At 42.4% G+C, this 24,743-nt stretch overlaps 2 protein-coding genes and 1 long non-coding RNA gene across 3 annotated transcripts; 1 reads left to right on the top strand and 2 right to left on the bottom strand.

The window, feature by feature from the left end:
• Positions 1–1,055: 1,055 nt before the first annotated feature.
• On the bottom strand, positions 1,056–2,126 carry LOC6598475 (E3 ubiquitin-protein ligase KCMF1). The gene is made up of 2 exons (XM_002023630.2): positions 2,104–2,126; positions 1,056–2,047 (listed from the first exon to the last, which is right to left on the bottom strand). The coding sequence occupies exon 2, from the start codon at positions 2,025–2,027 to the stop codon at positions 1,422–1,424; it is 606 nt and encodes a 201-aa protein (XP_002023666.1). The 5' UTR covers positions 2,028–2,047; positions 2,104–2,126; the 3' UTR covers positions 1,056–1,421.
• Positions 2,127–4,611: 2,485 nt separating this feature from the next.
• Positions 4,612–5,469, bottom strand: LOC6598476. Its single transcript, XM_026990516.1, has 2 exons — positions 5,356–5,469; positions 4,612–5,297 (listed from the first exon to the last, which is right to left on the bottom strand). Exons 1-2 carry the CDS (start codon positions 5,454–5,456, stop codon positions 4,640–4,642), a joined length of 759 nt encoding a protein of 252 aa, XP_026846317.1. The 5' UTR covers positions 5,457–5,469; the 3' UTR covers positions 4,612–4,639.
• A 7,770-nt stretch (positions 5,470–13,239) lies between these two features.
• On the top strand, positions 13,240–22,960 carry LOC113566162. Its single transcript, XR_003408965.1, has 3 exons — positions 13,240–13,334; positions 13,840–13,886; positions 22,680–22,960. It is a non-coding gene; the product is annotated as an uncharacterized LOC113566162 (long non-coding RNA).
• The last annotated feature ends 1,783 nt before the right edge of the window (positions 22,961–24,743 follow it).

The raw sequence follows: 24,743 nt of genomic DNA, 5'->3' as shown, positions 1-24,743 counted from the left end.
ATGGACAGCAATGGTGTAGTTCTTGTGGCTTAAGTGTATGAGCCCCACTGTATGTATGTACATATGTATGTATGTATAATGTGGATGCAGCGAAACGTTACTATAATTTGAACACAGTTTTTTCACAAATTTAACTTTATATACAATTGATATTTTCTTTATTTACCACGCTCACAACATATACATACATATGTACTTACCTGATAATGGTAATCAAATCACAGCACTTAACGTCGCTTCGTTTTCGCACAATTTGACAATTGCAAATAGCAAATGCAAAGCGAACAAAGCAAAAAGTTCTGACGACGCAGGCGCAAAGGAGACGAAAAGAAAAAACAAAGTTCTCTGAATTACGCTCGGCGCGCCCGAGAAAGAAGGAAACAAAAGAGAAAACAAAGTGTTCGATTTCGCTGGCGTCATCGCTCACAGCTGGTACTGCAGGGAAGAGAAAAACGGAGCCTGCCTGATTGTATATGTACATATGTATATATGTACTAATCCAGAAAGCTCGGTTGCAATATGTTTGGTGTATAACCTGGCACATCTAGTATATACTGCATGGTTAGTGTCTACATATGTACATATATGCATTTTAGGTTAGGTTAGGTTAGGTTGAGGCGGCTGCCGAGCTCGCTCGGAACCCGTATATGCATTTTACCAATGACCAATATTCTAGCTGTTTCCATGACGTACCGAACATTGCAAATCTCTTTCTCTCTCTATCCAGCAACGAACCGCCTTCCAGAAAGCAAAAGGAAGCGTGTCCGACCCCATAAATATAGAAAATTATGATCAACTTTAATAGAAAAGTCGATAGAGCCAAGTCTGTCTGTCCATCTGTCCCGATGAGCGCCTAGACGTCAGAGACTATAAGAGCTAGAGCAAACAAATTCTGTTTACAGACTCCTGTGATATCTCACCGTTTTAAGTCTACATATATCAAAATTTGTTGGATTAGGTGTCGCAGTGCTCCGATACATTGGCTTAAAATAACAATATATACATATCTCAAACGAAAGTTTTCGATCATTATTTAGGATTTTTACTACCACTAACGCAAGCCCTCATGGGAAGTACAAAGCATCTGTAGCATAGTGCAGTAATTTTCATAGGATACAATTGTTTACTGAATGTCTGAACATGAATTTTGTAAGTTCTTTTGTGGCAGTGTATCTCCTGGTATGTGTATGTGTGTAGCAGCAAAAATGTCCAAGAAAATGCATTCAAATAGAACGAAAACTTTCCAGCATAGTTGCGGCGTTCATTTGTATGCATATTTAGTGTTCGTGTATGTGTATTAATGTGTGCGTGGAGACAGTGGATCCGTACACATATGCATAGTGTGTGTGTAGGTGGTGTGCGTTGATCTCTGTAGGCGTAGATCCTCCACATCTTTAGCGGAACAGATTTGCGTAGGCAGCTTAGTCCTCCTCGCTGCTAGTATCGGGAGGCAAGCGATTGGATGGCCGAGTGACACGGACGAGCAGATGACGTATTGGCAGTCTGGAGCGCGCAGCCTCTCCTAAAGAGAGACGGGAGAAGCGATCGGCAATGTCGGATGTTCCCGACTCCTCCCCTGCACTGGCAACGGCATCGCGAATGTTCGACGGCTCGCGATGCTGACGGCGAAAGTGCTGCGAAATTTTGAGCAAGCGGTCGGGTGGGGCCATGGGCACGGCCACGCACAGTGGACAGATGGCGTCGCTGCGGTCGTCGTTGTGCTGGGCAACCACATGCTTCACAAGTTCGTGGTACGAATGGCCCATGGTGCCGCAGATGGGGCAAGTGAAGCTATCGGCGTTCAGATAGGGAATTGGCTCCCCGGCAAAGTACAGCTTCTTAGCATCCTCGTCCAGCAGGCACTGCATTGGATGCTCCGACTTGTGCCGCCCACTCACCACCTTGGCGTCATAGCAGCTCTGACACAAATCAAAGTCGGCGCACTGCAGGCACTTGTAGCGGCAGCCAGTTATTCCGTTGCCCCAAAGGTCGCAGCCGTCACAAGTTGCGCTCGGTTGAGGCTCCATTATGATTCCAGTTGCTTAACCTTGTGTAGAGATGATGAGTCGACAAAAAGAATTACAATTTCTCCAAAGTACTTACCTTTTTTCGAGCTCGGATTTTGAAACTTGCAAATTTTACCAGAGAGAAATAAGTGGATGACGTTTCCAGGCGTCGATAATTATTGAGAGCAACTCTGTACCGATTGAAAATACATCGAAAAGAGTTGCCAGACTGTTCAAAATAAGGCGTTAAGCTATAATTTAATTTTAATTCAAGTTAAAGTCGATTTTGCAGTATTTCAAGCTTTATAATAAAAAACATAAATTTGTCGCCTTAGGAAAAGATTATTTTTATCGACAGGTTTCAAAATGCTTGTTCTTGATCATTTTTAACGATTTCTCTGATAAATTTTTTTTTTTTTTTGTTTTACATATTACAAATTCCGGTGTTTGAAATTGATTAAAACGGATTAGGCTATATCAAAATGTGAGTTCATAAATTAACGCTTAAATATGAAACAATACAAATCTAATATTTTGTACTTTCTGTGAGGTTTTCAAGTATAAACTTTGATCAAAACTGCCCCAAAGCTTAAAAAATTTTACATTTGAAAGCTTAATATTTTCCAGACGTAAAGCTTAAACTTTGAAGACAGATTGGCAGCTGTATCCAATATCTTTTCAGAATGGAAAAGAATGGAAACCAAAAAAATAATCATTTAAATTCAAATTATAATTCATTAAAAACTTTTCGACCAAATACTCCACTGAAATCACTATAAAACGAGGGGGAACGTTGTGAGTTGCTGCGGACACCGCAACTCTACAGTTATACCCGATACTAAGTCAGTATGGCTCTCCTCCGGCAGACGCCGCTAATATTGCACGACACGACAAAGAGTGCGTGCGAGAGAGACAGAAAATCAGTCTGAGCGTGACGTTGATTTTTTCCTTTTGGCTATAAAAATTATCTGATCTGATCCAGATTCAGCAATCTGATAGATATGGTCGTTATCTATGATACTGCGTTTTTAGTTTTCTCGAATCTGTAATATTGTGGATGCAACAGATTTTCGTCTTTTGTGGTGGCGGAAAAGGGTGGGGCGAAAATCTGAGATATATGTACGTTTTGTAGTGAGATCTAACAGGAGTGCGGATACCAATACGGATACGGACGGACAGACAGACATGGCTCAATCGACTCGGCTATTGATGCTGATCAAGAATATATATACTTTATGGGGTCGGAAACGATTCCTTCTGGACGTTGCACACATCCACTTTTACCACAAATCCAATATACCCCAATACTCATTTTGAGTATCGGGTATAAAAACTCAGCGCTCAATAAAATCAGCTCGTGCTGGAACACTCATGTATCGATCGCTCCAAGTGCCCAACAAGTTCAACGGATCACTTATCATCTCATCTCGGGACTTGGAAAAATGGCTAGCAGACTGGGGCATGCATGTGAACGAGCAAAAGTGCAAACCGACAAACTTGCCCACCGGTGTCTCTGAACAACATCAGCATTCCAAAAAAATAACCGAAGTAGCGTCCCTTGGTGTACATTTGCATAGACGGCTCACTTGGTGTAAACATATGGAATCAAAGAGAAATCTACTGAAACTTAAAACTAGAAATCTACATTGTCCTCGCCACTAAAACTGAAGTACAAAGTACTTTTGTACGGTACAGTTTTCAAGCCAATTATGACATACATATGTATGGCTCCGAACTAGGGGGAAAGCCTGACTGAATCAAAGATAATGAGCACTAGCACTGGGCATCATAGTACATACGGAGTGCAAATCTTCATAAGGACTTAAATGTCGAATTTATTAAGGATTATTTCGCCAAGGCGAAAGGAAAGTATCCAGTCAAGTTTTTTGAGCCATCCTAATAGATTTGCGCCGAGTCAATTGAGCCATGTCTGTCTGTCCGTCTATCCGTCCCTATGAGTGCCTAGTGCTCTGAGAGTATAAGAACTACAGCAGCGACATTTTGTATTGAGACTTCTGTGATATGTCACTGTTAGAAGTGTATTTCAAAACATCGCCAGGCCCCTTCCGCCCCCACAGTCCACAATTTTAAAGATACGAGAAACCCATAAACGCAGAATCGTAGGGAATATCTTCTAGACTGCAGAATCTGAACCATATCGTATCATTATTATAGCCAGAATAAAGAAAACAGTTTCATTCGATCTCGCTCTGTCTCTCTCTAACACACACGTTTCATGGTCGGCTTTGCCTATTGCTTTTGGAAATGCATTCAAAAGCTCCGAAAAAAAGCAAACACACTGCACCGGTTCAAGTGCGCCCATTGCTGAAAAGCTTCAAGCTTAAAAAGCTCGCCCAGATCGGCTCGTCTTTGCTTGATCGATCAAGAATGTTGTTTTTTCCTATCAGACAGCTAAGTGCAGAAATCTACCACACATTTTTAGCTTCGTTACTATGGCAGCTACATATGTATGTATCTATGTATGTACAAGATTTTCGCCAAGTTTTGGTGGGTTATGCACAGACACGTACATAATTACACAAATGAGAACTTTTGAGCTGATTATCTAAAAAAATAACAAATTTCAGTTAATTTCAGGCAACCATTAATCATTAAAATAAGATATAATTGAATTAACGTGTAACTTCGACAAAATTACGTTCTGCGAAGTAAGGCGGGGTGATGGGATATAGGAAGTCCCATTCATCAAAGAAAATTTGGTAGTGGTAATTATCATGCCTATAATCGCGTTTCTGCTTCACGACAGCTAGGATCCTGCGGACACATCCTTTCATGTTGCCCCTGAGACGCCAAAGACAGGTGTGGACCGTATCCTGCGTGGCCTCTAACCCCATTGCTCGCTTTTCACTGTCTATTATAGCAAAATTGTAGCCGAATTTTACACCGGTCGGGGAGCCGCGCACCGGCACACCCAAGGCGCAGATTAGCTGCATCGCTGGCCCATTAGCCGCGAGCATTTCCTCGCTGGCGAGAATGCGCACATTGACGCCTCGATTATGTGCAGCCAACATGCGGTCAAGGTACTGGACATTGGCGGTGGAGAGCAGCACCACGTCCAGGCATATTTTTGCCTGGTCAATCAATTCACCCACACGTTTCAACCGGCAGTCGTCGCACACGACCGTGCGGCCATTGTGCCAACCATTAAATAAGACCACGTGACCGGTATCCGGCGTTCCGTAGATAATCTGCCACACATAGAGATCGATCTTGTAGAGGTAGGGACGCAGACTCTTACTGGGCGAGGAGGCAGTGCAGTGGTACATAAACCTGTGGAGGATGCCGTATGTCATTTGAAAGTATTTTCTTTATCTACTTAAGAACTCACCAAATACGGAAATAACCGAACAATTTTGAAAGCAGGTTTACCAGGGCACTATAGCATAATCCCATCAGGCTGCAGACGCTTATAATAATTTCGGGCATCATGTCAGTAGACCAAGAGGATCTTCATTCATCTACTGATTAACTTGCCAAAACAGAAATAGGTAAGACAAATTTCAAGCCAAGGAAAACAATCGGATATTTGTGAGCAAGCTTCCTACGAAGTTGAAATATGGAACTAGAATGGAATATGCACATGACATATACGACTATGGGCTCATGACTGAATCAATGTGACGTTTTTTACTGCTGGCTCCTTCGCATAACGAATCTGGGAGATGCTTTAACAAAGGAAACATCTAAATATAATGTCGGCTGACTTACTATCATCTTAAACCGTTGAGTAACAAAACAAAAAAAATGTGCAACGGCTTAGAAAAGTGAAGCTTTCGGCATACGAGTGTGTACATTTGAACCGTGTTCAAGAAGGTATAAGAAGGTAAGAAGAAAAATGGTTTTTAGATTTGTGTAGAATCAAGATAGATTAAACATTGAATATTAAACGTCCTTTATCGAAAATACTTACGAAAATAAGTACCAGTTTATTTATTTCATCGTTAAGACCAGCAGCTGCAGAATGTGTGGTGAATCCGGGGCCATCCGAACCGTGGAGCATTTCATCTGAAACTGTCCGGCTCTCTCACGGGAATGGATAAAATACTTAAGCATGACTTTCAAAACCTATACAGACACACTCTCGACGGTGTTATACCCCATCCGCATCTTCCTTTTCAATTAACAAGCGGCGATCGCTTCTGGACGCACAACCATTACGAGTATACAGAGCATTTCCGTTCACCAATCCCATTTAATAAATATTCGGACATTAACGTAAACTCATCGACATCAATTCTGGCCAAGACCCCAAGAGCCGAACAACCGCTCACCCCCTCTGCGCATCCTCCAACGTTCCACCAACGTCCCACGAATTTGCGCAGCGCTAATGACAAAAACAATAAATTTTCAGTCAACACAGATACATACTTGCGCACATACCCATATGGACAGATAGCTTGACCTTTCCCGTAGCACTCCTCCTGGCTATTGGTATGGTTGATATCCTTCGATCTTTCCATTTTGGTATGACGTATTTGTATACCCTCGCAGGCTGGCTATGATTTATCGGACAGTATCAAATGACGCATTGATATAGATATACAATAAATACATGTCCGTCAATCGTTTTCTATGAGTCGAGTTTTATTCATTATTATTTTATTCGTATCATTATTATGGCCAGGATGAAGATAACAGTTTCATTCGTTCTCGCTCTCTCTCTCTCTTATAAACACGTTTCATGGCGGCTTTGCCGATTGCTACAAGGGAGTGCCTAGATCTCAGAGACTTTAAAAGCTAGGGCAACCAAATTTCGTACCCACACTCCTGTGGTATTGAACCTGCCCTCGCAAAGGACGAAAATCTGTGGCATCCTCAGATCTCAGAGACTATTTAAACTAGAACAATCAAATTTGGTACCCGCCTTTCTGTTAGATTTCACTGTTAGAAGTGTATTTCAGAATTTCGCACCACCTCTTTCCGCACCCACAAAAAACGAAAATCTGTGGCATCCACAATTTTGAAGATACGGAAAATTAAAAACCCACAATCATAAAGAATGACCATATTTACCAGATTTCCGAATCTGGATCTGAATCGGATAATTTTAATAGCCAAACGGAACAAATCAATTTGCAATGTAGAGTTGCGGTCGCAGCAGCAACTCACAACGTTCCCCTTCGTTCTACTTGTCTGTAGTCTGTAAGAGAGAAGATTCGAAATGCTTTTTTTGTATTGCAGAGTGCACTGCTCTTTAAGTGTATTGAAGTACTACCAGAAGTTAATTTGAAATGTTTGCAGCAAAACATCAAACAAGAATGCATGGGGATAATCTCATCCCATCTAAGTGACTAAATATATGATATACACATAATTCGCCAACCGATCGATCGGATGTCGGATGTAGATAAGTACATATATACGTATTGTACATACATATATCTAATAGATGGGCTGCCCAAGCATTATAACTCAAGAGCCTGTTTTTAATTATTTCAACTGCCTACCAATTAAATTAGCATAATATTAATCGAGTATATTTGCAATTCATACGATTCGAGGCATCTGTGTGTGTGTGTTCTCGTGTCCAGTCGAATGCCCCCTGTGTGGGCATCGTACATGTGAGTACGCGTATGTGTCTGCATCCACATATATTCGTACGTATGTCTGTATGTACATATGTGTGTGTGTGTGTATGTATGTAGAACTGTCCATAAACAACGCATCACAATGAGTTATCCTTACGCTCATTACATTTGGATTAACATGTTAATAATTCGAACAGACCCTCCCCCTTCCCACCAGACCCCCCCTCGGTAAGTGTGTGGGGAAAGGGGTTGAGAGTAGATTGGGAGTGGTTCTGCATACCACACTCGTACGCTCGAGCATATGCGGGCAGCTGCTCATCCCAGACCGCCTCCTGAGTCAATAATTTAACAAATGCATGCGGCGAGTGGGGGCCACTGAGACAGAGTGGGCACTCATGTAGTCATATAGAAGACGAGGCCGGCAGGGAGATGGATGGGACAAATCGATGTTTGGCCATTGATAGTTGGAGTGTTATAATTGTATGTTTGACAGTCTTCATAACTGTCAATTAGATTGCCATATTGCTGTGGTATGGCAGGTCAGGCCAGGTCCCTCTCCACATCACCCCCAACATTTCTATCGTTGCCTAATGTAATTGTTTAACACACTGCTGGGCATTATTATAAACAAAATACCTGGACAGACATGGCCAGAGAGTCATACGGATGGATGTGGATGTCCAGACAGAGGCATTGGGACATCGACAAGGATCTGCTTGAGGACCGAGGCCGACGCCGATGTCGACGCCGACTGCAGCATGATTGCCTTGATTTTATTGACTGCATTGCGATTGTGGTTCTTCCTTCAACTACGAGTATCTGCCTCTGTCTCTGTCTCTTTCCGCCTCTGTATCCTATTTCCTCTGGCCTATTTGCATACTCCCCCCCCCCAATGGGCCTCCGATTTTGATTTATAGAAGCAAATTGTGTTTCGGCCTTTTTGATGGGGTGGCACAGTGGCTGGTGCCTAATATGATGTGAACTTTGCAGCTCACTTAATCCAAGTAGTTCCAGAGAATCTCTAAATATCTATGTATATAATTCAAAGGTTGAAACATCTTTTGAGTTAATAAGCTAAAAACTTCCTGTTGGAGCAAGTGCCGTTGCTTTCAGAAACAGCCTATCGCAGCTTTAAGCGATTCCTTAGACTATTTTGGCGAGTTAGAGCACCAAACAGGTGAGTAGAGTTTTGCTCGGGGAAAACTGCATAGTTAAAAAGAGACAACGAAGTGTCGGAATCCTGCGTCTGTCGTTCATTAATGTCGCATCCTTGGCGATGTCGGCGTTGATTTCTAGAGCACAAGCGACGGGGACAGCAACAGAAATAGGGACAGTGGAGCATTTGAGAGGCAGATCGTCTCTCCGCTGGCAAAGCTGCTCGCCGAAACTGAAAGAAAACAAAAAAAAAAAAAAAACCAGGGAAAACTGACAAAAGGATGAAAATAAACAAAAAACTGAATTCTCAAAGCGACGGAGACAGAGGCTGGCTGGGTCTGCACTAGGGCTGGGCTAGGGCTATGGCCAAATCAAAAGCATAATGCATAATTACAACAATGGAACAGGACAGGACACCGGCAAGGACGAGGGTCATCCAGATGAAGCGTGGCCAGAGCTGTGCCGGATCCCTCCCTGTTTCAGGGTCCTTATCAGGACATCCGCTTTCAGCGATTTTTAATTGCTATTGTTACAGTTTATTGTTTTATTATAAAGGACAAGTGAATGAATAGCCAAAGACTGAGCTGGGCCAAGAGGAAATCAGAACAGAATAGCAACGAGACCAGTACCCAGTACTCGTAGAGTGAGAGAGGGGGAGGAGGGGTGGGCTAGGGGTAGGGGAGGAAGTAAAAAAGATTGAGACAAAAGCTTTTCACGCGAAATTTTCATTTAATTTATTTTGTCGTTTTAGCGAGAGCTTTAGGTTTCTTTTCTCGGCGATTTCAATTTCATTTTTAAACAAATAAGCGAACAATTAGCTGCGGAGATGCCATACTGCTAATTGAAATAAGTCCCAGATAAATTATGCACATCATCAAATGGATATCTCTATAATGGTATATTCTTTTTTGTTTTGGTGGAACGAATAATTCCTTTAACTGGAATGATCAGTCTCCAAGCTCAAAGGAATTTAGTTTTCCAAATCTATTAAATACATTGTTCATTCAAGCTTCGCCAATTTGATGTTCCATTTCTTGATTAATTTAAGTTTATTCTGGGACTGCTTCTTATTCAATAAAAGTCCGATTAAAGGTATAAAACTCCTTTTGATGACCTGATCTCTTTCCCACATTTTCTTCCATATCGTAGGTATATCTTATATTATTGCTTTGCACAAAGATAACTGCATTAAGCCGAAAAAGTTTAAATATCAAAAGCTTCCTATGGATTTGAACAGTTTTGTGTTTCCACTGGTTCGGGCTCATAGGCTTCTATACCTAAATGAGCCTCCGGAATGGCTTACCCCAATTGTATATTTTGCATTATTACGACCCTCTTCCGGCCCAGGACACAGTTGGATACTGCAAACTCTTTCGAATCCTTCAGATGACAAAAACATCAAATTAATATGCACTTTTCCAGCACTTGATATGTGCATGTGTGTGCGTGTGTGGGTGAGTATCTGTGTGAAGTGGAAGAGCTCGACCAGCGACTGGCCTGCGCATATCCTTTCTGGAAAATATTCGTTCTAGATGCAGCGGAGAGAATGCAAAAAATGGAAGAGAAAAAAGAATTTGTATACAAATATGGTGAACAAATATAGTTGAAATGAAACAGCAAAGTGCACTCGACAGAGGATTGGAGTGGAGTGGAGTGATGTGGATAGGAGAGGAGAGTGGTGTGGAGTGGAGTGGAGTGAAGTAGAGGGGGAAGAACAGAGCTCCACAAGAGCCAAAAAACATAAGCATAAGTGCCTCCACAGCTTCCTCTGTTCTGTTCCCTCTACTGTTCTGTTTTGCTCTCCCTGATGCAAAGACCAGGATGAGGACGATGGCACTACAATAATCATAAAAGTGCAAAAGAACAACAGGAACAACACCGTATGGCAGTCCAACCAGTTTTACCATACAAACATATGTGCCTGGCCTTCGGTTCTACATCTGCATCAAGGCCCAACCGGAAATAATGTATTAATCCTGTTGAGCCCATATTTTTTATTGGCATCCGCAGGAGCAAGAGCAGCAGCATCGGCATCGGCTCTCGTGGAATGCTACTTCTTGAGGGGAACCCTGCTCTCCTGGTTCTGTGGTGCGTAATTTGCATTAGCAATCGCTGTCAGCCATTCCCATTACTTATGTAGTCCTCAACCCCCTGGACAGGTGATAAACCACATTCTTATAATAACACCATAAAAGAGCACACAAAAAGTAGCCGGAACATGCGAATACTCGTTCAGAAATGTATATAAATATGTACTGTATGTATTACAACCTACAGGACAATTTAAAGCCTTTAATAAATATTACTGCCTCAACGGCGGCAACGCGCCGTGTAATTATTATTACGCATACGCCCTATTGCCCGCCCAAAATGTAGTCCCCATTACCAGCGCACAGTAGTCCACGATAGCAGAAAAACTGGAACAAAAATGGTTATATTATTACTAATTATTGATTAATTATTAATAATAATTATTAAAAGATATTATTATTTCAACAAAACTATTTATAATAATTTAAAATAACACGAAATCACACTCATGCAACTTTTTGTACATTAAGATACAAGAATTTTTTTTTATTCTTTCATAAAAGTCACAAACATTTTTTTATGACAAATGAAATACAACTTTCTTGAGTTTTGAGGATACAATAAGTTCTTCATGGAATTCTCATCATAATTCTTCGGTGATATTCGTTCTAATACGTTTTAGTCCACGGTTGACACGGGCTGACCAAAGCAGCAGGAATGGAGATCCTGAAAAAGAGCGATTGTGAGCCGGCAAAGCCTTGACGCTGGCGACAATTATGCGCATGTCGGCGGCTTAAGCAGCCATTAATCCTGTTTCCTTGTCCCCCCCTCTCCATTGGCCACCCCACACCACTCCCCTCCATACAAGCCACCGTCCTGGGACTTGCACTTCCATTGTTTCCGCTTACTTTTTCATAAATTTAAATACAAAACATATTAAGTTTTATAGCCCGGGAGGGTTAAGTTGTTCTTCCCGAACCCCACGAACTTGGATGGCCCCTTCCCAGCCTTCCCGGCCTGGCTGTATGCGCATATGCTTGAAACCCGGCGGAGAATTTACTAACACCAGCATGTGTAGACTCAAGAACTGCATTAGCAAGGGGGAGATTGTAAGAGGAAGCTGTTGCCGGGCCACGTTAAGTACTCGAAAGGCTGTCAAGGGAAAAAACGCTTAGCAAACAATATGAGCATCAGATGCTGAAAAAAAACCAAGCCGGGCCAAGATTGGTTAAATGAGAGGGAAATTTTGTATTAATATCCACGGTGTGGATGATGAAGCAATGTGGAGGGATCCGGAAGTTGTTAAGGTTCTCACAGTTTGTCAAGCTGAAATAATCTAGGCCTGTCTCTCTCTCTCTCTCTCTCCTCAGAGCTCTGTAGCTCGAATACTTGGCAGAGACAATACAATACCAAGATGTTGGAAAGGGGGGCTTTCAATTCTCTTTTCACCTATGCGATCCGACTCTGATCGCAGCCCCGCTGCCCACTCGGTTTCGGCTGCTCGTCAGTGCCTTGGGCAGCTGAGTCAATTCCAGAATCCAACAACAATTTACACAATTTTTTTCAAGGCGCAGGAAATACATATTTTTCAGTCAAAACAAACCAACAGCAAATACATTCTGTTTGGCGAGGCGCAAAAGTCTCGCCCAAGAAAAAAAAAGCCGTGAGACCTGTCACCAAAATTTTCGGCTATTGAGGTGACCCCGTCGTTTTACCGTCAGCGATAAAATATCTGGATATCAGCTATTACACTATATGTACACATGTATATATATACCGCAGTTGCGTGATGAATTTAGGTATTTAGATGTATTTAGGGATAATATTGCTTCACTGCTCTGTTCCTTCAGCTTTCATTTTCTGCATTTCTGTAAATATGTATTGCATTTATCCATCGGTCAGCGCCTTCCGCCAAGTTAGATTAGCTCATCGTCCTGCTTTTCTACAGAGACGGAAAAGGAAATGAAAAGTAAAATGGTCCCAGTTTGTGTTTGGCATAAATGAAGTTTACTAAAATTCAATTTATTATGCTAAAAATACAAAAAAAAGAGGGAATATCATCGTCGTTTCACAGAAACCATATATGAACATATATGTATATATATGTATGTGCATATCGATGAAGCTATGTGCAGACGAGTGCTATACAGTCAAAAGCAAAATATTGCCATGCATAAATAACGTATAGAGGCAACCACATAGCGACATAAGCGCCTGTGTGTGTCACAAACAAGTTTATCCATTTCTATATCTATTTGTTTTATCTCTGTGGGGGAGCAGAGCCGCAGCAGGGACTGCGAATAGTGCAATTCTATATAGTAGTAAATGCAATATAAATATAATGCACCAAAAATATGCCAAACCCATAGAAAAACACATATAGAACCGAATGAAAATAAAATAGGGAGAGAAAGCCAGCCGAGAATGCAAAGGCCAGTGTGGATCCCATTTTTGAATTCGCTGCCGCGCCGTTTTGTTTGGCTTTCCGCGCCCACTGTCATTGATTTACTATCCGTCCAAGTGCCATTCACCATATTCCCAAGCAACCCACCGAAACTGCAATCTCACCGGACCCCTATTTCTCCCCTCTCCGGTCAGCCATTAACTAAATTGATTTGTTTTCCAATAAAAATACATATAACCGAACCAAAAAACGGTACCATCCCCCAATAGAGCCACAAAAAATGTTTCAACATTAAAATTGATGAAGCCAAGGAAAACTACAGTGCGAGTGCCGGTGTGGGCCCTTTCAGATAAGAACGATATTGAAAGCCACTGCCCGAAGTATCCGTAAAAATCTAGCAATTTCGGTATCACTATTTTTTATTTGAACGGCTATATCAAAATATTGGCGGAGTTTCTATACTCGTACTAGTTGGTCCATTTGAAGCTCGGGCATACCAAGCACAGACACTTACACTGATACAATAACATAGTGGATCAGAATAGACTGGACATTTATTTGTATGGCCTAGGTTTCACTCAGAGAGCTGTCATATTAGCACCATTGGCTAATTGTCTATTGATTAATTAGTTAAAAAATTGAGTATTTTATTGTCTGTGCAGTCTTGATTTTCCACTTTTGATATTCCTTCCAGAATTTGCCAGAGAGCGAGGCAAGAAGCATTCAGCTCAGTGGCCCAAAGTGAGTAATTTCTTCTATAACGTTTCACTAACTTCCCATATGTATGAACATAAATAGAAAGAAATACTACCTATTGTCAAAGCTGTTTTGTTCAGCCTGTGCTTTTCCGCAATGGGTTATTTGTTTGGCGGAACCTTTTCGCATTCAATTAGTTTAATGTCGTGGACTGTACCCGCCGTGCCGCTAACCACCATCGCATTACACACCTATACCCCCAGCCCCCCCACTCTTGCACTTGCCTGTAAACACTTTACTAAAGAGTTCATTTCCGGTTGCCATTTCGCATTGCAAAAAGCGGAAATAAAGAATGGAGAGCGAAGACAGTCAGCAGTGCTGCAACAGAGGCAAGTAGTGTATATATGTATTTGTGTGTGTGTGTGTGTGTGTGTGTGTGTGTGTGTGTGTGTGTGTGGCATGCTTAGTTAGCTTTGCCCCTTGACCGCATAGTTGGCTCCCGGCTCCTGGCCATCCGGTTGTCTCCGGTTCGTTGGGGGCACAGAATATTTAAAAATTCCTTTGTGCATTTTTTGTTCATCTTCGTGTGCCTCATTTACGAGTGCTGCTGCATGAGAATCAGTCTGGCCTTTGCCGCATTTTCATTTAGTTTTCATTATGTTTTAAATTGCCGCACTTGGTGCGGTCACCCGAAGACTTCAACCCATCCGCTCCAGACTACACCATTTCAATTCCCATTCCTCGTCTCGCAGATGGCCAACGACATCTGGTTACAGCAGAAATCATAGCCAGCAGCTCATAAATTTGTTCCGATTTACTAAAAACCCTCAGTATACATATGTTAAGTGGAACCAAATATTAAGAAGAGGCAGCTGCCTATATATTATTTCGAAATACCGATATATTTAGAATTTATGATGTATGTAAATTATACAATATATTCCGGCACTCCGCGTGCCTTCTCAGTCTACTTTAGATATACAGTGATATGATTGTGCAGCGATATATTCCTTACACTTAGTTTTACTCCTTAGTGTATGAGAGAATAACCTGGAATTCCCCTAACTTACTCCCTATGTAACTTAAAGTGATCCATTTATTTTCGGATGAGACTTGAAGATTTTCGCCGAAAAGTTTTCCTTGATAGTTTCACCAATTGATAAGCAGTCCTCCTTATTTTTTTTTTTCCCCCGGAATTCGCACACTGACAGTGGAACAGACATACAGACAGATGGAGGCAACGTAGCGGAAAGTCATAAACAATTTTTATGTTTTCACATTTCAAGTGAAATTCATTTCGCGTTTTTCTTTCCTTCTTTCTTCGTCTCATTTTTGTTCTGCTATGGCTGCTGCGCTTTATGGATTTCCATTTCTTATTCCCTCTTACATGATGACCATGAATGTATACACTCACATACAAATATACACTATACACATATGTACATACAAAAAGGACACCTCAGTATATCAAAACAAAACAAAAAATGAAGAAAAGTTGTATGCTTTTGCCCGACAGGAAGAGGAATTTGAGCAAGATCCGGTCCGTGTCAGCTGGTCAGCTAATGACCGTGACTTATGAGATGGTACCCAGTCCAGGAACCTTCATGCAACTGCAACACTGCAGTTGCAGAATTCACGGAAAAATTGGCTTAATTAACAATTTACAATTTGCCACTTCTTCGCCCGCGTCGTCTTCGCCGTCATCCTTGTGGTGCAAGTGGCAGTGGCACTTAGAGTTTCGGAGCATAATTTTTTCTGCCCTCTTCCCCCCAAATTGATGCCCGTAATGAGCTTAAATGGCTCATGACACATATAACCCAGCCTGGAAGGAGGAAGGGGGAAATTATGCTGTAATTGAGCTCAAGGTGTCAGAGCCTAGAATGTGCCCATATCGTGACTCTGGCACCGGTACCGGCTTAAGCTCCTTCTCTGCTGCCATGTCCTTGGGTTCTGCTGGCGCGGGTTCTTTCCACCTCGCACCTTTATCGTCTTTCGTAATAGTACCCACCCTCCGTTTGCCTTTTTCTGGTTTTCCATTTACCATTTTTTAAATATTTTTTGGCGCTGATTCAGCCATTTTTTTGTGCATTTCTTTTTCGGAGAGCTTGGCAATGGCGTTAATTTTTAGAAAAATGCTCCCAAGATGTCCCAAGGAGGGGCAAGTGAACTAGCAGATGAAAGAGGGGACACGGATGGTGAATGTGAACGCGATGAAATGGGGAAATTGCAATGAGGTTGCAAGCTTTCTCACTGTTTATTTGAATCCGAATCAGCATCCGAGCTTTTCCCAGTGTGTTTCTCTGAGTGTATTTCCAGCTTCGTTGTGTCGTCTGGTTAGTCCTGGCCCTTTTCTGGCGATAAGACGCTTCTCTGTTCTGCTCCCCTAATTCTATGCTCCCCACCGACTTAACCTCAATTCCCTCACACACACATACACTTGTATTTCTGCCTAATTTGCAGACGTTTGAATGCTTTTCGTTGAAATTCGATTAAGAGCCGTCGAGGGTCGAGCTAGTCCCCAAGCCAGTTATGTTTGGAGGAAATGGAGAAAGATTCCTGAAAATCGATGGAAGTGGCTTTATGTACGTACATATTTCTAATGAAAGTTCATCTTCAGAATATTTCCTATAGATATGGTACTGTTTTTCCTTGAAAAGAAGCTCCCATTCATTTCATACACGCACACAGTCGCAAGGGCTCTCTACTGGGGCATGGAGAGTCCTCGACCAGTCCATATCATCCATCCATACCATCCATATCAGTGAGGCGTTAAAGCAGCTGGAGGGCAGAGAACCTGTGCACATTATTTCAATTTCATTTCGGAGCGGCCCCTTGCCAAAAATACGAGTATCCAGCTCAGCTCCGACGGTGGTGCCAACGCAACGCGCTGTTCGTTCCTTCATTTATCCGTGCATTCATTTCTCGTTGCTGTAATCAATTGCATGCGGCTATTTTTGGTGGAAACCAGCAACAGCAACAGCAACAGCAAAAAGGGACACTGAGGACAACGTTGAAGCCGACGTTGATGTCGCTACCAAAGCCCCTGACCATCTCCATCATCTCCACCTCCACATGAGCAGAGCACCAACCGCAGTGTGGACCTTATATGAAACATTCAGCGCGGCAAATTGAAATGAGCTGTAACAAACCGAATGACGAATTCCAGTGGAAGGAAGGGCCTCCAATGCCGAGGGAGAAGTCAAGCTGGATTGCACGAACAAGATGGGCGTCCGTAAACAATACATCCATCCCGAGCTATGTAGATGGGAGATTACTTATTAGACTATGTATGAGAATTTAAGAGAGTGAATTCTCTAAAAACACCCTCTCACAATTCCCTGTTATCAGGGTATTGAAAACAGCTAGATTATTTGCGCTTAGATGGAAAGATGGCACGAATCATTGTTTCTATGGATCATCCATTTTTGATTATTTGATTTATTTATTCTGATGAGCAATGGATTACGAAAGGCAAGTACGCACATGTTCTAGCATGCTTGGCGTTGCTAATAGTGTTCGCTGCCAAATAGTGGGCTTATCCAATGGCTGGAGGTGGAGGATGGGTGGCATGGGGGCATGGGGGCGCTGTGGCCCCGTAGCAGGGCCATAAAATAAATGAATCAATATCGCCTTTTGGGTGGGGCAATCGAAAAAATATGTTATTAATTTGCTCAGCCACTTAATGCTCATAATTAAAATGAGGCAAAGTGCGAATCAAAATGAGTGCGGGTGCCAGGGTGATGTTGGTAATGGCGTATCGTCGCACTCATATGCATACAAACATACATACATACGAGTATGTACGTATGGGTGGGTAAGTGAGTGCCACCATTTTAAGCGATTGCAATTCAAAGCAATTCAATTCAATGCGCAGCCAGAGCCATAAAATGCTCATCACGAAATGGCTGCCAAGACGACGAGCTTGTGCAGGAACAGAGGCTGGAGCAGTAGCAGGAGCAGGAGCAGGAACAGGAAATGGAGATGATGCCATAATGCTTTAATCGCTTAACGGAAGTCGTGCAAGTGTGTGCCCGTGTGTGCCAGTGTGTGCCAGTGTGTGCCTGTGTGTGCCTGTGTGTGCCTGCGTGTGCGTGTGCGTAGTCACACGTTCATTCGCCGCACATTTAACCCACACTCGCACCAGATGCCCGGCATGCCGTACAAATGTAATTAAGATCGATTATATGCCTTCCTGCAGTCGCAGCTTAAATCATTTAGAGAGCTACCCGCTACCCGCTCTAAAAATAATAAAGTGACATCCATATATCCACACATCCACAGCCACCCCGCCAGAGATTCGGTTTTTATTTTCTTCTGTGTGTGTGTGTGTGGGGGCTTTTTTTTTATTAACTGATAGGTTGTGTGCAGTCCTGGGAATTGACTGGCTGTGTGGGCAGCACAGTTTGAAAATTTGGGCCATACTTTTTTGTGGATCATTAACCGACGGGGAAACCGTGTTGAAGACACTGATGCCCTGACAAGGTTACCCACGAGGAAATCTGTTAAATATATACACGATTTGTAAGCTAAGAGATTCTTATAGACAAGAGAAGATTATTTAATCAATGGAGACAGAGAATGATAAAGGTACTTTTCATGAGATCCGATGACATCCTTGACTGAATAATGACTCCGCATGGATCAGGACAGTTCCAATGCTCGCATTCTGGTGGCCAAATGGTTGATGTCCGCTCTGTTTTAGAGTATAAGAACTGTTAGGTCTAGGCATTGGCCGCGATTTGCTGAGAAGGTCCCCTCTGAGAGAGCTGCGGCCTGGAGTCTGAGTCTGGCAATGGTTTGGGGTTGGATTCGGGCTCGGTCTGGGGCTTGGGCTCGGGCTCGGGGTATGGGTTTTTGTTTTGTGGATGGGGAAACGTAACGACCATCATTTGTTGCAAAATGATGTATAATTTAATACCCGCAAACCCAACTCCCAAATGGCAGTGGCTCTGCCCCCCTTCCCATTCTTGTTGGTTGTGACCTCCAAAACAAACCAAAGCCAGGCGAAGTCAACATTGTACTTCACTTCACTTCACTCCCATTCCATCTTCTTCTGGTCCTGCTGCTGCTCCTTCGCCTTCCCTTACTCTGGGCTCATCCACATCCGGGACCAGGACCGGGACAGAAACCCGGCCACGGACCACTAACGCGTCCCCAATGGGCAGCCAACAAAAACCGAGCACATGTGTGTATAAAAAATCCAACGAAACCCCCATCCAAAACGCAACAAGAGATGGGAGCTCTGAGTACTCGTGCATTTAGTAGGAAGCCGGCACCGCTTTTTGTTTGCCTGTCGCTGGAGGGGGCCTGGGACAGGGTGGAGGCAGAGGCAAAGGCAAAGTCAGGGCCAATCGGAGTGTGGGGAGGGGATTCTGGGGCTGCTGGGGCTGCTGGGGCTGCAGGGGCCTCGCCCGGCGGTTGTTTAACTCGAGTGCTGCACATAATTCATGTGTCCACTTGCAATTTTTCGTTTGCTGCGACATTGTTATGCTGGCCATGTTGTAAAAACACCAAAAACAAAAGAGCCAAAAGAGCCGAAAGAAGAGGAGGAGAACAGAACATCCAGCATCGGGAAACGTGTGCGAGCGACTTTATATGCCATTATTAGAGTGTTAGAGAGTGACTGACTCGGGGACTCCCGACTCCAGGACTCCAGGACTCCAGGACTCGCCTCGCTGAATGAGTGGGACGGCGTAGTGTGAGGATTGTACGTATGTGTCACACACAAAATAGATTACTCAGTGTCGCGGCACTCTATCACGGAGAGATCGAGCCGGGAGCGGGCTGCTGGTTGCTGGGAGAGGTGTCGCTATCCGGACAACGTCGGCTTGATGGGAATGCTAAGTGAATCAATTTTTTGGAAAGCAAACTGCCACTTGGAGTGGCGAGCATCGGATCAAGGCAGAGCAAATAATCATGAAATCATTCGGAATTTTTTTTCGTATTTACCTCGTTTCTACTTATGATCCTCAGAGGTTTTAAATCTTTTTTTAACATTAGGATCATATCTGGCAATAGATATTGATGTCACACTAGTAATACCATTTCAATTGACTTGCGGAACTCTGTAACCGAAGACGATCAACTGAAGATGGCGGAAATGGAACGGAAACGGCCGGAACTGCCTCAACTGTTGCTAAAAGTTCTGTTGGATGACATTCAACACGCTCATATTTACTTACTATATTTCTGGAATGTCTTTGCTTTTTCCCACTCTTCTGTTCCACATCAAATTGCAATATATGGCGAACTAATGAAGTCGCAGCTCAGGCCTTCGATGATGGCACACATCGAGTTGATTCTACATGTGGGCGAGTGGGTGCGGTGCCCATCAAACATTCAAGTGACAGTTAAATGCATTTTCACATATGTCACCAATCGCTGGATGCCACCGGGGCCGACCCCACTTTCTATCAGGCCCACCGCCCTTAGCGGCATAATTTATGGCTGGACATTTATGGCTTTATGGCCGGCGTTTGTCAGACCTGCTGAACTCCAGAGTTTAACATTCTTTAAACATTCATTTTTGTAGTGCGAACAGTTTGTTTATACTAGAGGAGACCCCAGACCCGAGTGGCTTAAACTTTGCCGATAGTAGAGGAAGGAAAATGCAAAGTGGAAAATGGAACACAGCTGATTAGCCCCAAGGCTCTGAATCATTAGTAACTGCTACAGGACGAGCCCTGTCGCTTACTTATTCTTCACTTTGCTGGCAATTATCTAGTCAATCAATTGATAAATGGAACTCTTACCAAGTCCCCTGTCCGCTGTCCCGTGACCGCGTCCCCAATGACTCCACAGAGAGCAACAGTGACTGACTGAACGGATGAGTCGCACGAAAAGTCCGAGAAGACAAGGGAAAACTCGACCCAGAAAAAAGTCTCTATTAGGGGGAGGGATGGCATGGGACTTTGCTTAGTCGTCACTTGACAACGACATTAGGCGACACCCTTCAATGGTTTTGAAGACGGTTCCTTTCGACCCTTTGAATCGGCTCACCCTTTTTATGTGCCAAATTATCGTTTCAGCTTGTTGGGCCCCATATACATATATCTCTTCTGTTGCCTCATTTGCTTGATTAATTGCCGCGATATCTGTGTATGTACTACGAGCATGAGTGTGGCATGTGCCAGCCATTCCCACCAGCTTTTCCCCAGTCGTCTGCATAGGATTTTGCAAATGAATATTGACAGTCGTAATAAATTTCCACAGCATTTGAAATTTAACATTTGCATTAAATGTGATGTCACTCGATGGTTGTCAAACGTATGCGAAAATTGAAAATTTCCCCAACGCCGATGTATCTGGCCGTGTTTCAGACCCTTCCTGTCTTCCCCTCCTCCCCTCCTCCCCAGCCCCCGCCACCATCGGTCGCTGTCACTGAATTGCCTGCTGCCTGCCCATAAAGGCGCATCGAACTGGAAAATTATTTGGTCATTATGTCAATTTAGGGAAAACGAAGTGGACGTAGTGAGTGAAATTGGTTGCCACCCGTCGAACCAAACGCAAGTCGACACAAAACAAAACAGCAGGCATCAAATCGAGAAAAATACAGCCAAACGCAATGGAAATAAATAAATAAAAGTGACCACCAATGCATTATAAAATTAATTAAATTTACACTATCTCACCTCCCTCCCCCCCATCCCGATCATACGGATTACAAAAGAGTGAATTGGCGAATGGACTAGAATTTCACGTCAGTGTGTTCAGCGGTAGATATCGTATGGGCTAGAAGGAGTCAGTGCGCTAAACATGGATATGTAGTTAGGTGGGAGAATAGCAACTACTTATAGAGGCGATAGCTTGAAAGAATCTGACAGTAGCAGTCCATCCAATAGAAGATGTTATCTACGTTAATTTCACGTTCAGATGATACACAATCTAGTATATAGTTTAAGTGTAGAAAAGACGGATAATCTTTTCCCTGTCCTGGTCCTGTTACCTGTTTTCCCTTTAATGCTGGATTGACGCCGTTTCCGGGTCTCCGTCGGCCTCCTAAGCTTGAGTCCGAAGCATCTTCAGTCCGTCCGTCACCCTTAGCTGGCATCCTCTCCATTTGCGTACATCCTGGGGGCATGCCGTTGGTTGCAGTGCTCTGGGCTTAAAAAGAAACCAAAAACACACATTTAAATTTTGCACATGGGAAATGTCGCCCGCCGAACCAATTTATGATATCCGCGAGAGTGGTAAAAAAAAAAGAAAAAAAAAAACAACGAATTCTGAGCGCCACACGACTGTGTAGTGGAGGGAAACGTTGACAGCAAATATGTAATAAAAACAATTGGGTAAAGGAAAATAAGTTCCAAGTCAGATAATTGCGAATTTCCAATGCGCTACAGTAAGTACGAGTATTTTTATCGATCGATTTCTATCCATTGGGAGAATCGACTTTAAACTGAATTCGTTTAATTAAATGTGAGTTCCCAGAGAGGTTAATCTGGTTCTTTGCTGTCAGGCAATAATAATACAATACGTATTGTACACGTGTATGTAAGTATGTGCATACATTCCCAAATTTCTCATCCCTTTCCATTTGCATTGTTGTTTTGCCTCGTCCAATTATTCATCGTTTCGTCAATGCCATACTTTCATTCAGATCATAATTCGATTTGCAGTATAGAATGCAAAGAAAAAATTGCTAGAGCGTAAAATATTCACATCGCAAGTCTGTATCCATTATGCTTTCGCTGGGCGAGTATTTATCTGCTTCAGTGTGCGGTGCTCACATGCACAAGGCATCGGGGGGCAAAAAATCGCATATAAATAAGTTTAAAATAAAATAAAGCAAAGCTTGTTGGCAATAATTTTAAAATTTATGTTTATTTACAATTACAGTTTATTTGCCAAATTCACACAGACAACAGAACACACACACGCACACGCACGCCCTAAAGTGGCGCCACAGGGAAGTATTTTTCTACCCCGAAAATACACTTTGATTCTGGATAATGGTCAAAATGTCAAATGAATTTAAATCATACACCGCCTCGAATTTGGAGTTATCCATCACTCTAAGAAAGCTGGTTACGACGTTTCGCAACACTACGATGAACTGAACCGAACGCTGTTCAGTAGAGAAGAACTAGTTCTTATTAAGAAAATGGAAGCTTATTATAATGGAATTTTGAATTATTAATTATTAAATTATTAAGAAATGGAAGCTTATCAAAAAAGTTTTGCATTTAGTGACGTTCGGTAAATAATTTCTGCTGTCTACTGTTGTGAGTCGTGTGTTGGTCGATCTTCGAGAAATCATATTTCGAAGTTCGCGGCATCGTGGTTCCCAAAAACGGAATCGATACTTTCGCAGTTGATTATATCGATGCTGACATCGACTTTTTCCAGCTGTGAACAGAGCACGCGCAAATGGTTCGATTCGAGTCGCAGTTGTATCAGTTTTAACAAAGTTTTGTCAGATTTATCCAACAACTGGTTTAAAGTGTATCACAATTGAGATTTCTTAGTTCAATGTGAACAAATATAGAACATCCCAAAGGAAAGAGTGAGTAGAAATAGCCAGACATAATTGAGACTTGTGCGTGCTTCTGTTCTAAGGTGTGTGCAGCCTTTTTCTTTTGGTATTCCGGTGGTAGGAGAATGTTCGATTTATTCACACTAACATAACAAATCCGATAATCTGAACTAATCCTGTCCATCCGATGGCTTAACATTTCAGATGTTGCGGAAGTGAAGGCTAAATTGAGCCCCAGTGGGCCAGTGGACTTGCCCCAAGAAGAAAATGGGTTCACCAAGCCAACCTAGGACGTCTCGTTGGAAGAGCGCATTTTCGAAAGCAACTCAACTGAATCTACAGGCGGAAACCAAAAGGATGACCAGTTGCCAGACAGTTTGTACGACAAATCAACTGAACCGCAAATTATTTTGGTGTTATTTTTGTTATCCAGGAGCCCAATTGAGATGCGAATGGTTTGAGCTGTGGTTGAGTACGGGAGAAGCCTACACGAAAGTAAGTTTACTATATCCATAACGAGGTATAAGCAGAGTATATAAGGAAATACATTCCACAACCTAATTTATTTTCCATTTAATTCTTCCAGTGGAAGGTCAATTGTTCTTGGAAGACCTCATCAGTTCGACATCGCTTTAAGATTTATTATCATATAAGTATGAACATACGACCTTTATTTCATAAGAATTTACTGGGCATACGGATGTGTCTTTATTCATTTTTCATTTATAAACTTTTCACTTTAATCTGGAAATCGATTGCAGTAATATTACAACCAACCATGTATCTATTAGAATAGTGAACAAAATGCTTTAAGCCCAGTGACCAGTAGGATGTATATTAATGGCCGATAGGACGGTGCGATGCACATTTTAAGAGTACTGCACACGTTCCGTGCTATTAATCAAATGAAAATAAAAAATATCTATGCACTGCCCAAAAACGTTATCACGAGGCCTAATAATTTGTATTAATAGTATTTGTAAATCAATTGCCATTGCGAACCATTTGCGAGCAATTATTTATTTATGGCCATAAATATTATCCTCTTTGAAATTTGCATTTGGATCCGCTCTCCCTCGACTGGTCTCCTCTGGCCGGCCTTAATCCAAAACCATGCATTCAAAATTGTTATTATTGAATTTTAATTAATTTAACAAATAATGGCTACAGCGGCACAAAAAGACAAACAAACGAGCTTGTGTCAAACTTGAGTAAGGAATTGCAAAATACTCTACAATTCCCAGAGAATCGCACAAAATCAAACAAATTCAAATACTCACTACTGAAATTCTATATTTTGTAACAAAAATTGGTCTTTAAATACTTATTGTACACGCATTTATTGAAGAAATAGCATTCTTAAATGTTTTTTTTGTTCTATCTTATTTATAAATTTGTATTTGTATAAATTTGCGGCTTTTGATTCT

The sequence above is a fragment of the Drosophila persimilis genome, unplaced genomic scaffold (assembly GCF_003286085.1).
Source record: "Drosophila persimilis strain 14011-0111.01,24,50 unplaced genomic scaffold, DperRS2 tig00000579-arrow-pilon, whole genome shotgun sequence".
NCBI classification, from domain to species: Eukaryota; Metazoa; Arthropoda; class Insecta; order Diptera; family Drosophilidae; genus Drosophila; species Drosophila persimilis.
Note: the sequence above shows the minus strand (reverse complement) of the source record. Positions and strands in the feature narration are given on the sequence as shown.